At 41.3% G+C, this 12593-nt stretch overlaps 1 protein-coding gene across 1 annotated transcript in view; it reads right to left on the reverse strand.

The window, feature by feature from the left end:
* esama (endothelial cell adhesion molecule a) overlaps window positions 1-12593 on the reverse strand; it is a 51870-nt gene that overhangs the window by 6047 nt on the left and 33230 nt on the right. The window contains exons 2-3 of the mRNA XM_088012331.1: window positions 2047-2198; window positions 99-300 (exon numbers count right to left, since the gene is read on the reverse strand). Of these exons, the coding sequence (XP_087868457.1) occupies window positions 99-300; window positions 2047-2198 (354 nt within the window). The remainder of the gene's footprint in view (window positions 1-98; window positions 301-2046; window positions 2199-12593) is intronic.

Consider the following 12593-nt stretch of genomic DNA (forward strand, 5'->3'; position numbering starts at 1 on the left):
AACACAGAAGTCATCAGAGGTTTTGGGTGTGTTGCCATTTCCAGCAGCATATCTTCATTCAGACCTCGAAATTCAGACATTTAGCCGTTTTTCCTCACCGTTCACCACAAGAGAGACCTCAGCGGGATTAGAAGTAACAGAAGGAATGATGACCTGACACACATAACGGCCGGTGTCGGACTCCTTGGTGTTGTTGATGTACAGAGAGACGTCACTCGAAGGCATGTTCTTCAGGAACCCGACGCGGCCCCTGAACTGGAGGCTGCCCTCGTTGATGGTGCCTTTGGTGTAGCTGATGACCTGCGTAGGACAGATACAGCAACTTCTTATTCTCGTTAGCACAACAGCTGCACATACGGCTAAAAACAGGCCTGAGTACATCTGTCCAGGACAGAGAGAGCAGTTTGACTAACATGCCTACTCATTTGGGGTCAGAGGTCTCAGGGATGTTCATAATCCCGACATCTCAGGCTCGGAAAATTGAAAATGTTTGTCATTTTTCAAAATCATGTTACAGTTCCAAAAACTCAATTTGGACTCGAAAGCCTCCCTTCATCATCATCATCATCATCATGCACCGAGTCATTTCTAATGTCACTAGTATGACAAGCTTTTGTCTCTTGGGTGAGGGTGGATTTTTACACATGCAAAAAAGACAAAGAAATACAAAAAAAAAAAAAAAAAATTTTTTTTCAAAGCAGTTAATAGATTTCAGTTCTAATGGTGAGTGTATCCTATGAACATCAGTATCTAATGAGTTCAGGTCTGCACATGCATTGTCTGCAAGAACAGAGAAATAGACATTCTCTGTATCAGGGTTGCAAAAAAAAAGTTCTTCTTATGGTTTCAAAGTTCTTGCAGATTGTTCTTTATCATCGTCTGAGCAGAACCTTTTCCTTGTATGGGTTCTGAATTCAAGAAAACTGCTGCCACACTGATGAAGGCAGCAGTGGGAAGGCCGTATGAGGACTTCTGATAAATATGTACCAGTACTTGCTTATTGTTAAGTTCTGTCAGAGAGAACATTGCTCTTTTTCTTGCCACTTCAATCAAAGGCCTGCGATTACTCGTACGACAGCAGACCAGATTGTAGGCGGTTTCTGGGTTGGGTGTAAGCCCCAAACAGTCACAGCCTCAAGACAACAGACCGCTGCAGCAGAACTGCGATGTTCCACTAACAAAGATGGAGTCCTGATGTTCATGTCTGTGTAACTTGGGCTTTTTCCATCCACAAGAACATTGGAGCAGATCAAACAAACCAGTCAGCAAAACTTCCTGACTGCAACCTTTCCTGCCAGGAAGAGTCTCAAATCATTGAACAGACTTCAATAACCCACAGGACCCCAACAAACTGATGCCAAGCTCTCGGTATCAGACGCCGCACACTCCCTCAGAGGCACTTAGTTGTATGCTCAACAAACTAGAGCTGTTCCTCTGGTTGTTCCCTGTATTTAGATTTACCAAGTTATTCACAGCTCCGCAACAAAAAAACCAGTAAGCTGTAACAAGTTTGATATTCCCGACTTTGGGGGAACAGCTGCTCCACTTTCTCCCCAACATGAAATGTCGGCGCCTTTCCACAAAGCAAGAATTAGCCAGCATGATGATAGTCTACATCATCTTTACTGGGGGGAAAGTGTCTGTTATATTTCTGTACTAAAAGTCCTACATGCCTGGTTGTGCAGCTGAGTTATGGCTGCTTTTTTCGCTACAGCTTTCTTGAAAGTGTCTCAGCTCAGGTGAAGCTTCAGAGCTGTCACACTTCATTCTTATCATCTGTGTTTTTGGCTCCAAATGAGAGCAGAGGAGAGCAGGACACTGGATGACTGTTCAGAAACACAGAAAACTCACTTTGAATAAATCTGCCCAGATCCCACTCCTCCATCTGCACAGCTCATTAATCCACGCTCAGCAGACCAAAAATACCCAGACGCTGTTCTAAACTGGACCGGGATGAAGCGGTTTACACACTGGAAGCTTTTTGGAGGACAGATTCTCCCAGGTTTAGAGCCACGGGAACAGAGACACATTAGACTTCCTCCTCACCTGCTGGGTTCTGTCCGTCACAAAGTTCCACAGGATGGTGCTGGTGGCCAGGTCAGCGTCTGGGTTCCCAACGTACGAGGCTATTAGCTGCACCAGTTTACCTTGGACCACCTCCATGCTGGTTTGAGACATTTGGATGTTGGCCCACACGCCTGTGGAAACAAAGATTTTCCTCATTACGTCTTATGATATTTATTTATATCATAAACAGCCAATAAACACAGTGAAAACACATGTTGATTTGACCATTTCTAGATCTAATGATAGGACAGTTAAAGTTAAACTAAAGTTTAGCTTTACCCAAAAATATTAATAAGATTATCAATACACTGTATTGATATTGAGTCCAGCAGGAAGGGCTGAGTTTTTCCACATATAGATGTTAGAAGTATTTTGTTTTAGCTGTAGATGCATCTATTGCCACAAATGTTCACTAAATAAATGCTGTTGTCGCATTTTAGGCAATCTTTGTTTTTTGTTTTTTTGTTTGTTTGTTTTTTAGAAAAGGAGTTTATTAATTTATTTGTATATTTTAATTTATTACTAATATTGTATGAAATAAACTTAAGTGGTTAAATGAAAACTGCAGAAAGTGCCATTTTTTTACCTCACTGATCTACTGAATAATTGGTAGATTAATTGAATATTAAAATAATTATTAGTTGCAGACCTAGAATCTAGTATTAGAATGAAAAAAGGCTCAAGTCCTGAAATTCCCCAAATCATAGCCCATCAGTTACTTAACAGTCTGCTGTTTGTATTCCTGCTTAAAAAAAAAATAATCAAGGATTAGCTATTAGTTTCCCCCCATAACGCTAATCTAAATCTATGCCAACACTGTTTAACCAGGCCAAACTGTAGGTGAGACAAATAAAGAACAATGAAGAAAAGGTCACTGATGGGCTGAAATGTAGTGCACATCTGTAGCCAGACCGGGGCAGCAGAGAGCCAAGACTCACAGAAACATTACAGCTCTCTCCATGTCCATAACAGTTTATAAGTCACAGATTCAAAAAGAGAATAACTGTGTGTGCTGCAGACGGAGACTGCTGCTGACTCTGGTCTCTGTTTACTGTAATTAAAAGATTTCTCTGCATCCATTATGAGAAATAAAAGAGTTCAAACTGTGTTATTTGGCCTCTGTCACTTCACTGCCTCTTCCTGCAGCCAAGACAAGACACAAGAGAGCAAACAGCAGGAGTATTTAAATACACTGGAGTACTTTATTATTATTATTTTTTTTAGCACCACATTTTTCTGCGTTCTCACGCTGAAAAATGTGGTCTCTGCCCTCCTGAACCTGAGCTATTCTGGAATATTCAAGACGCTGACGTCTCTCTGAGTGTGGAAACATGACAGCCGGACACGTATACAAACTAACGATGAGATCCCGGGTTATGTGACTGACATGCAAATTTATAACGCTAAAAAAGGCCAAAAAACATCAGCTGTCATTAACAAAGCTTCCTCTATGTGGAAGAAGTGATGAAATCAAATGTAACTATAACGTTCAGTTTCCCTGCGAGAGCCTGAGCTGAAGCTTTTTACTACGTCTCCACAGACTAGACACTACAAAGAACATGAGTGGTCCACTAATGTCGCAGCAAATGATTTGTGGGTGTTGCAGATCCCAGTGTTGGGACGGTTTCCTCATGCAGGCTGCCTTCTGGAGGTCACAGACTTACATTATTCTCTAGAGGGATGTTGGAAATTAGACCCAGAAGATGTCAAGCTGTTGTCTCTTCAACCAAATGAAACTGGGTCAGCATTTGAGTGGAAATCATGCAACAGTTATGTTAATAAGCTGAATATTGGTCTCGGTCATCCTGGATATTTGGTGCAAGAAATGAAAGATCTGGCAGAAAAAAAAAAAATCCAAATATACCAAACATGATGCGAGGGTTGATGCTCTTAAAATAATCCTTCACAAGGATTCTGGAAGCAGGATGTGAACTTATTTACTTACTCTGTATCTACGTTTAAATCATATAAAGTTTATTCATATAGCATAATTAAAAACAACTTTCCATCCAGCAATGTGCGACGCAAAGAGAAATGTCCAAAACTGCAATAATATAGAAGGAATAAAAATAGAACATCAGTACAAATTAAATAATATGATGATAAGCTAGAATTCATAGATGTGCTGCTTAACCTCGGATCAACTGGAACATATATCTTTTTTAGTATGCTACAATCAATAAATCAAATTTTATTTGTACAGCACATTTCAGCAGCAAGGCATTTCGAAGTGCTTTGCATCATCAAAAACACAAAGTTACTCAACATAGAATCAACAATCAAAACATTACATTTATTCCAATAGTTGGAATAAAAACGTTTTTGGATGCAGATGCTCCATATTCTTCTGTTTCTCTGTTTTAAAACCAAACCTTAGAATCCTCTCGTTTTCAGACCTTCTCGGTCGAAGCTAGAGCTACATGAACGTCCAATGAAACAAGACCTGTTCTCAGAGGAGCACAGGTATCAGTTTCCTTGTTGCTACAGCAACACATGGAGAAGATAAGTGACACTGATGAAAGAGAAAGTGTGTAGGCATCTCTCCCTCTGGAGTACAGCATCAATTACATCTAATTAGCCACAGAAGACAAAGTAAAACAGGAAGTTGACTCTCAGAAGAAGATAACAGGTGATGGGACAGGTGTGAGGAGAAATGGGGGACAAAGGTAGCAAAAACACAAATAAGGAGGAAATCTTTCTGTCCAAAACTATTTAGGGCCTGAGGAGATATGCAGAAGCAACAAGAGACTCCGTTCCTGCAGGGATGGATGGTGGCAGAAGGACGACAACCTGAGATGATACAATGATTCTTATTGACATATGAAGGGACCCTGAAATAGAAGCCTGATGATTGGTTGAAGCAAGTGTCTGCTGAGGTGCTACAAAGACCTTGAGAGTCAAGGATAAATATTTGATGATCTGGGTCATGTTAAAAGGACACGTTGCTCAAAGTTGGACTCTGAGCTCTGCTTTCTCTGAACCACATCCCAATGCAACAGTTGCATCGCTCGTGATGCATCAGCATTAATGACATGCAGCCAACTTTAACAGGAACACCTTTCAAGTACAACATTCATCCCCCTTTTCCCTGCAGAACTGCCATAATACTTCCTGGCATAGAGTCAAAAAGACTTTTGTCCACATTGACCTGCACCGTCACACTGCTGCTGCACATCCATGATGCAATTCCCACGCTCCACCACGACCCAAATGTGTTCTAAGAGATTGAGATTTGGCAGCTGGAGTTCGAGGCGATTTGGGATGTGTGACATGGAGCGTCATATCACCGGAAGACATTCAGAAGACGGACACAATGCGGTCATAAGAGGTAGATTGGGTCGGCAGCCTCTGGGGCTTCAGCAAACTGGTTCGACAGGCTGTGCCAAGAAATACTGCTCACACCATAACTTCAGCGCCACTAACCTGAACCAAACACCAAATAATTTTGACCCTACTATCAAACTCATGGCAATATATTTCCTAATCTGTTATTGTCCAGTTTGTAGCCCCGGTTTTCTGCGCTCAGCTGATAAAAGTAGGTCTTTGTGTCTGATTCAAAGTTTCACCTTTAACGTATTCAGAAATGGTTGGTTGTAACAAAGAGCCTTCTGACTCAGAATTTTAAATGTTGTTAATGGGCTGAAAGGAATAATATAATGGTCTTTGGAGTTGCTTATCAGATGTAAACCATGTTGACTCCTCTGGTCCCAGAACCAGAACTAAAGTCCTGTTTACACAAAGCTGGTTTCCTGTTAAACTGTAGCAGTTTTGTTGCGATCCATTTGCTTGTTCACACCAGAAATCACAGTTTCTGAAACAGAAACCAGGTCTGAGAGTTTAAGTTTTTGGGAACATCATCACCCACAGTGGTTTGAATTACTCCACAGGTGTGAAAACACACATGGCTGCAGTGTGAGGTTTAGATTAAGGGTCAAAGTTTTGACGACACACTAAAACCACAGCACCATCTAGTGGCCTGGCTTGATGACTACAGCTTGTCTAAACGCAGTGACGTCTAAACGTGCAACTTTACCTGAATCAATATCTGACTGTTTCCAGACAATAAAGTTGTGTAAACAAAGCTTAAATGAAGGAAGCTATATCATCCGTAATATAGCTTTATATTTTCTAATACCTCTTAGTTTTTATTTGTCTAAGCTTTTATCATTGTAATGTTTCTTTATTGTTATGCAATTGTGTGTTTCTTCATTCGTTTTTTATGTATATAGTATTTGTTTCTGTTAGTTTGAACAATAAGAATGTGTAAGAATGCTGCTGCTGCTTTACAAATGAACTTTCTAGAGCTACGTTCCACATCCTCTGCTCACACTGAGAAACATAAACTGCAGCACTGAGGACTTCCCCAGAGTCAGCACACAGGCATCAACATTTAATCGGGAGTTAAGAGCTCCGCAGCCTCAGCGTCTCATCAGGGTGGATGACTCCTTGTGATTTAGACTGATCGTCTTGTCGTATTTTTTTTCTACAAAAATCTTGCCAAGTTCTGTGTTAAGAAGATTTCTAGTCAGAAATCCTCCCTGATGCCAGTGGGAGTGCAGCACCTCCCGCCGTCAAGCTGACCCCCAGAGGGAAAAACGTGAATGAATAAAATGGTGAGATGGTAAATGGAGGGAGAAGCCACAAGGCCACCGAGATCACGTTCATAACATTCACACTCGGTTCTTAATTTGGCGAGTGGAGCTTAATCCTGTCCGCTGTGGCAGGTCTGAGATCTGCCGGGCAGCCTGCGCAGTGATTGGCCTTAAATATTCCAGGATGATTGATGGCAGGACAGATGGGAGCACGCTCAGCGTGGACGGTAATGAGGTCAGGAGGAGTCTCGTCTGAGATAATGGGGAAAGTTTTTAAATTAGATCTAACAAAAATGTGTCATGGACAGCTGGACGAGGCTTCTCTGGACAAACTCTGGTCCCGAGGAACATCTGGGACGCGACAGTTTCAGATGTGGGAAAGATGTATGTGCGCCCCTTTAAAATGTGCATGTGTGCTGCTGTTTACACGCTTTTCTGATTCAAACCATATAGAGCACTAATCAGACAAACTAATAAAACAAAATCTGATAAAGCAGACTAAACAGGTGTGAATGCTCCCTTAGTGCTTTTCATAGAATGCAGGCTGAAATTGCAGGAGAATGTAATCTCTTATTTTTTTAAGTATTGTACACATGGCTAAAATCTTTAAAACTGCTACAAAGAATCTAAATCAATAATTTTTGACTGTAAAATATTTTCTACTGTAAAATATGGACAATGAGCCGATGATCCGACGAGTGTAACGCAAAGTGGTTAGGGATTCTGGGAGTATTGGCTAGATGTCACCGCATCACATCGGTCAGGTCTTGGGTGATGTCAAGGTCAAAGGTCAAAGGTCATGCTTGTTTAAATGCAGACGGTTTGGTATGTGTGACTTTCTTCGTACGGTCTATCTCATAATGACAGGAAGCATTTAATTTGGCAGGTTTTAATTTGCTGTCGGTTACTGTTGTCTTTGATGCTGCGGTGACGGGTGGAGTCGGCCTCCTGCTTCCTGTGTCTTATCAGCAGGTTGGAGTAAACTATTCCATCAAAGGAGCAACTTCAAAAAATAAAACATGGGATAGGAGGCATGCTTTGCTTGTCAAGTGGTATGATTCTTTTTAAGCTGGACTGTGAGATGATCTACTTTCGGCATATATATATTTTTTTTACAATACAACACCTGGGAGCACAAGCAAAAGGAGTAAGGAGATGAGACGTTGGAGATACGATGGGAACAGAAAGAGGACAGATGATAGAATCTGGATGATGAGTGGAGAGGGACTGGGTGGGGAACCAGAGCCATGCTCTTCTACAGATAACCTAGTGTAACGCCTCCCGGGACAGTTTATGTCTATCAATCCAGATCAGGGCTTAGATTGGTGGGAATAAAAAAAAAAATAAATAAAAAATCAGCACCAGTCCTGAGAATCACAGACGACTTGTTACTGTGTTTGTCCCGTTTACAGGTTGAACGGCTAATGTTGACGCTCTTTATGCTGTTTGAGCTCTACACCTGCCTTGGCTTGTACAACAGCGTCTGTGGAACATCAGGGGAATTTTCTGCGTTGGACGGGAAGGAAACACGACTGTCAGCACGGTCATGCATGTCAGCTCTCAGGGCCTCTGGCCTGTTGCTATGCACCGCGGTCACCGGGGACGATGTGCCGTTCACACTCTGTTTTCTGTTTGAAATCTCTGTCTGTTCGGACACAGAATGTTAAAGTTTGAGAGGAGATTCTTTAGTGAGCAAAAATGAAACAGTGAAGGATACAAAAGTTCAGCAACAAAAATGGAAAACCTCTGACAGTTTGATTTCACACACCATTTGTGATTTGCCTCCTGTCTCCACCTGTGAACGCCATTATATGGGATATAATGGCTCAAGAAACCTCATATTTAATCACTGTGATGTACTTTGACTTCACCTTTTGACATTTAAATGTAACTACATTCTGGAATTAATAAAATCTGAATTCACATCTACAAAAACACAAGGGTTCTGAGACAGAGATGATTTAAAATCTTTGCCTGGATTTTAAATCGGATTTAAAAGTGGGAAATAGCAGCCAGGTGTTTACTGAACCGATCATCAGCCAGTCTGATTGTCAGAAGTTTAGGTAGCTGCTCTGAAGCACAAAAGGTGTGTGTGTGTGTGTGCGTGTGTGCGTGTGCGTGCGTGTGTGTGTGTGTGTTTTGCGTGTGTTTTGCGTGTGTCGCTGCCCGTCAATCTCTGAAGATTTACAAGTGGAGTTTTAAATTCGTTGAAGTTCGTCAATTTGTAGTGAGAGATTACTCACAAGAGGAAGACATTTACATTTTCGTAGGAGGAGATAAAACAGCAATTTCAGCCTAATGTCAGTCAAAAGAGAGAAACACTTCACATTCTCTACAGGCTTCACAAAGCAATTTAAATGTTTATGTTGAACCACATTGATTCAGGAACAGTATCTGCTGGACGGATGAAACCCGAGTAGAGATGTCTGGTCATTATGACTGCAAATGATGACGCTTTTAATTCAAAGTGTAAATAGTGACACTTTAAATGTATTAAAAGTGTCATTATTAACGGAATGACACTTCATAGCGACAGTCATAAACATTCATAAAGACTCCTTCGCGTTCATAACAGTTGTTATGTCATGTCAGTCTCATGCACACCACTTCAAATGAAATAAAGTATTACCAAAGACGCAATGTGTTTCAGTGGCCTAGTCAAAGTCCTGAGCTCAGCCTCATGGAAATGTTGTGATCATAAGAGAGCTGTGCAGAAAAAAAATGCATTAATACTTGGAGGCTATGCTATTGAGAGGAGAAACGTGTTATATTGTAAGAATTTAAGATTTAACAATAAACAATTAGCATTTAATAATTAAAGGACAAAGTGACTCATAAGTTATTAAAAACATAAATCGCTGCCATTCATAATATCAACGTTACGACAGTAATTCTCCGTTCATTTCTATCACATGCAGGTCTGAATTATTTAGTCCCACAACTTTACAGCTCTTACACGAGCAAAGCTTTTCCTATATGAATATTTGATAGCTTACATTTAGAACAAATAACTAGCGAGAGCAGGCTGCCGTCACACATTATGACCATAAGCCGAGATGAGAAATGAGTGGCATGCGTGGCCGTGTTTGTGATCCCGGTTTGGAAAAATAAGGGTCCACGATGCGTCTCGTGAAGTCAGTAAAGTTTTGTTTTGCACCTATTAGTCAGGCGCAACATTAGCAACACATTTACACACACAACAAACCAAAGAGCGTCATGAATAATGGATGAGAGAAAAGTGGGAGGAGAGGAAGAAAAGGCAGGCACAGCGGCTCAGGTTGGTGATCTGCTTTAAAGTTGCTCGACACTCAACAAATCGACCAGTTTAGGAGTTATTGAGGCCGTTTTTCTGAATCCAACATTAAATACATCTGGTCCTTACAAAGACAGAGGAAACAGCATGTCTCAGGTTTCTTATACACACAGAGCGGTCAGGGCCAGGGACCGAGGCGGAGCTCGATTTCTGACAGGTGTGTGAGTCGTTCTGTGCAGCACGATTAAAGCAGAGACACAGCAGTGGGGCTGCAGACGAGCGAACGTGTCATGCATGTCCTGGAGCTGCTAAACCACCAGCCGCTCATCAGATGGATACGCTGAGCCAGATAGGCTGAGAGGGAGAGGGAAGCAGCTGCTTAATTGGCATAACAGCGATAGTTTGAAGCTAGGAGGGTCACAGGTTTCTGTGTGTGTGTGTGTCTTCATATCTTTGAATATGCCTTCAAACCTACCTACGATACGCATCTTTAATACCGGACTCTTGCCATCTCCCTTGACAGCTGCAAATGTGTTTTAGGATGCATCCTGAATACTTAATCCCGTTCTGTACTCTGACTTCTTGTTACACAGTGAACTGTTGCTATGCAGACTTCGGTTGTGCGACACTACAAATGTGCGCAAACATTTGAGTCCCAACAGGGAGCTCCTGCTAAATTTGAGTTTTAACACAAACCACAGATGTAACATTTTCAGATTTGTTAATTGAAAATGAAAAACACTCGTAAGTTTTATTTGAAAGTATCAGCTCAGACCACAGGTGTCAAACTCAAGGCCCAGAGGCCAAATCTGGCCCACCGTAGTTTCATATGTGGCCCTCTAGACTCCAAACTGCATCAAAAAGTCCTGCCAGCTTTTCAGAAATCTGCAAAAATCAAGAAATCTCCACATAAATTTTTTTTTCTGATTTTACTGCAAATTTCCTCAAAATTGGTCAAAAGCACTGAGGTTAAGTGACTGCAGCCTTACTGGATGTTATAGTCTGTGATTGACAAGGTGAGTGGTAAAAAGTTACATTTAACATCAGACAAATATCAACATTTCCAAATTGGTGCCACAAAATCTGTCATTTTGATGGCAAAAAAATCACTAAAACAATCATGAAATCCTGGATTTCACAAAGCAGGACACCGGCCCTCGAGGCCTGTGTTTAAACGCCCCTGCTATAGGACAAAATGTCACTCCTTCTTCTCATTCTTAGAGCTGTAAAAGACTCATTCTTAGTTGCGGAAAGGACAAATTTTTGATAGACACGATCATAATCGTCATCCTTTTTCCTCCGCGCTCTCATGCAGACACTGTGATTCAGCGGGTTCTGATAGCAGCAGAACCTTCAGCGTGAACAGAGGCAGCTTACGTTAATTGGTGCTGCCGCCTATCTAATACTGACCTGATGGGAACAGCTGCGACGCGGAAATGACTGAAAATCTGCCACTCGGATGGACTTGAAGTTCCTATTAAACGCATAGAGCAGCTCAAACTCGGGCCTTATCGGCGCGATGCGATCGCTCTTCTAGGATAATTACAGCAATGTCACCGTGAGCTCTTCTGCTCCCGCCGCCTCAAAGTAGAAATAGTACATGCAATCCCATAAAGCCTCCAGACGCTGTGAGTTAGTTAGTGTGTTGTAATGTGTGAGGGAGGATGTTGAATATTTGGCTTTTCACTGCCGCATCTACCTTTTCTGAATGAAAGAGAAATAGTTTCATGAAAGCCACAAAAAAGTTTCATCCCCCTTCATTCTTGAAAAACTTACTCACTTCCTTTTTTTTTTTTTTTACCAATAATTCTCAATGAGATTGATTTTAAATCATACAAGGAATGGAGGGTGATGGACAGGGATTTTTGAAAACATTGTTGTCTTTGGTATCAGTAGTAATTTACAGTTATTACAGTTTTTATCACTTTAGCAACATGTTAGCTGGTATCGGCACATCTCTGCTGTTGTTGCACAATTTCTATTGCTACCTGCTGTAAATGCTTTTGTTCTAATTTTATTAAAAAACATATCCTTCTTCATATTTGTTGAAACTGTCACTATGTCACGACAGCAACAAATAATCTGTGGAAAAAAATGGAGCTCCTCTGCCTTCTCCCGGTGCTATTTTGAAACAACCAATCAGAACCAGGAGGCGGGGCTTTGCACTGTCAATCACCACTCCGTGTGGCGTTGCGCTTCTGATATTTTCACAATTTGTTAACTGGTAGTTTCATCCAAACAGTCTGGCACAACCGGCCGTTTGAGGACATCCATGATTTTGACTTGGCCCAAAATGAAAACGAGTTTGACGCCTCTGATAAACCAACCAGATTCTCTTCTTACATTATGAGGGGAAACGTTGTTGTGTGCTCTCGTCCCATGAGACCTTGTTGGCGCTGTGAAGCAAATGTAGGGAACAAGCTGAGAGCTACAAAGTCTACTGGTTAACACACATTCTGCTACTTGCTTACAGCGGTGTGTGATATCATGTTGGTACTTATTGTGATAATTCATGCATTTCTAGTTTTGAGAAAAAAGAAAGTAGCATCCCCATACGTTTTCAAAAATGCATACAGCTTTGGTTTAGTTCTACGAAATCATCCAAGTAGACAATCACAGACGTGTGTTATTGTCTTGTGCATTGGTTTTCACAAAGCACACATGAAAACACACAAACATAT

Source organism: Poecilia mexicana, unplaced genomic scaffold (assembly GCF_051168715.1).
Source record: "Poecilia mexicana isolate PSO_F unplaced genomic scaffold, ASM5116871v1 scaffold_14, whole genome shotgun sequence".
In the NCBI taxonomy this organism is placed as follows: Eukaryota; Metazoa; Chordata; class Actinopteri; order Cyprinodontiformes; family Poeciliidae; genus Poecilia; species Poecilia mexicana.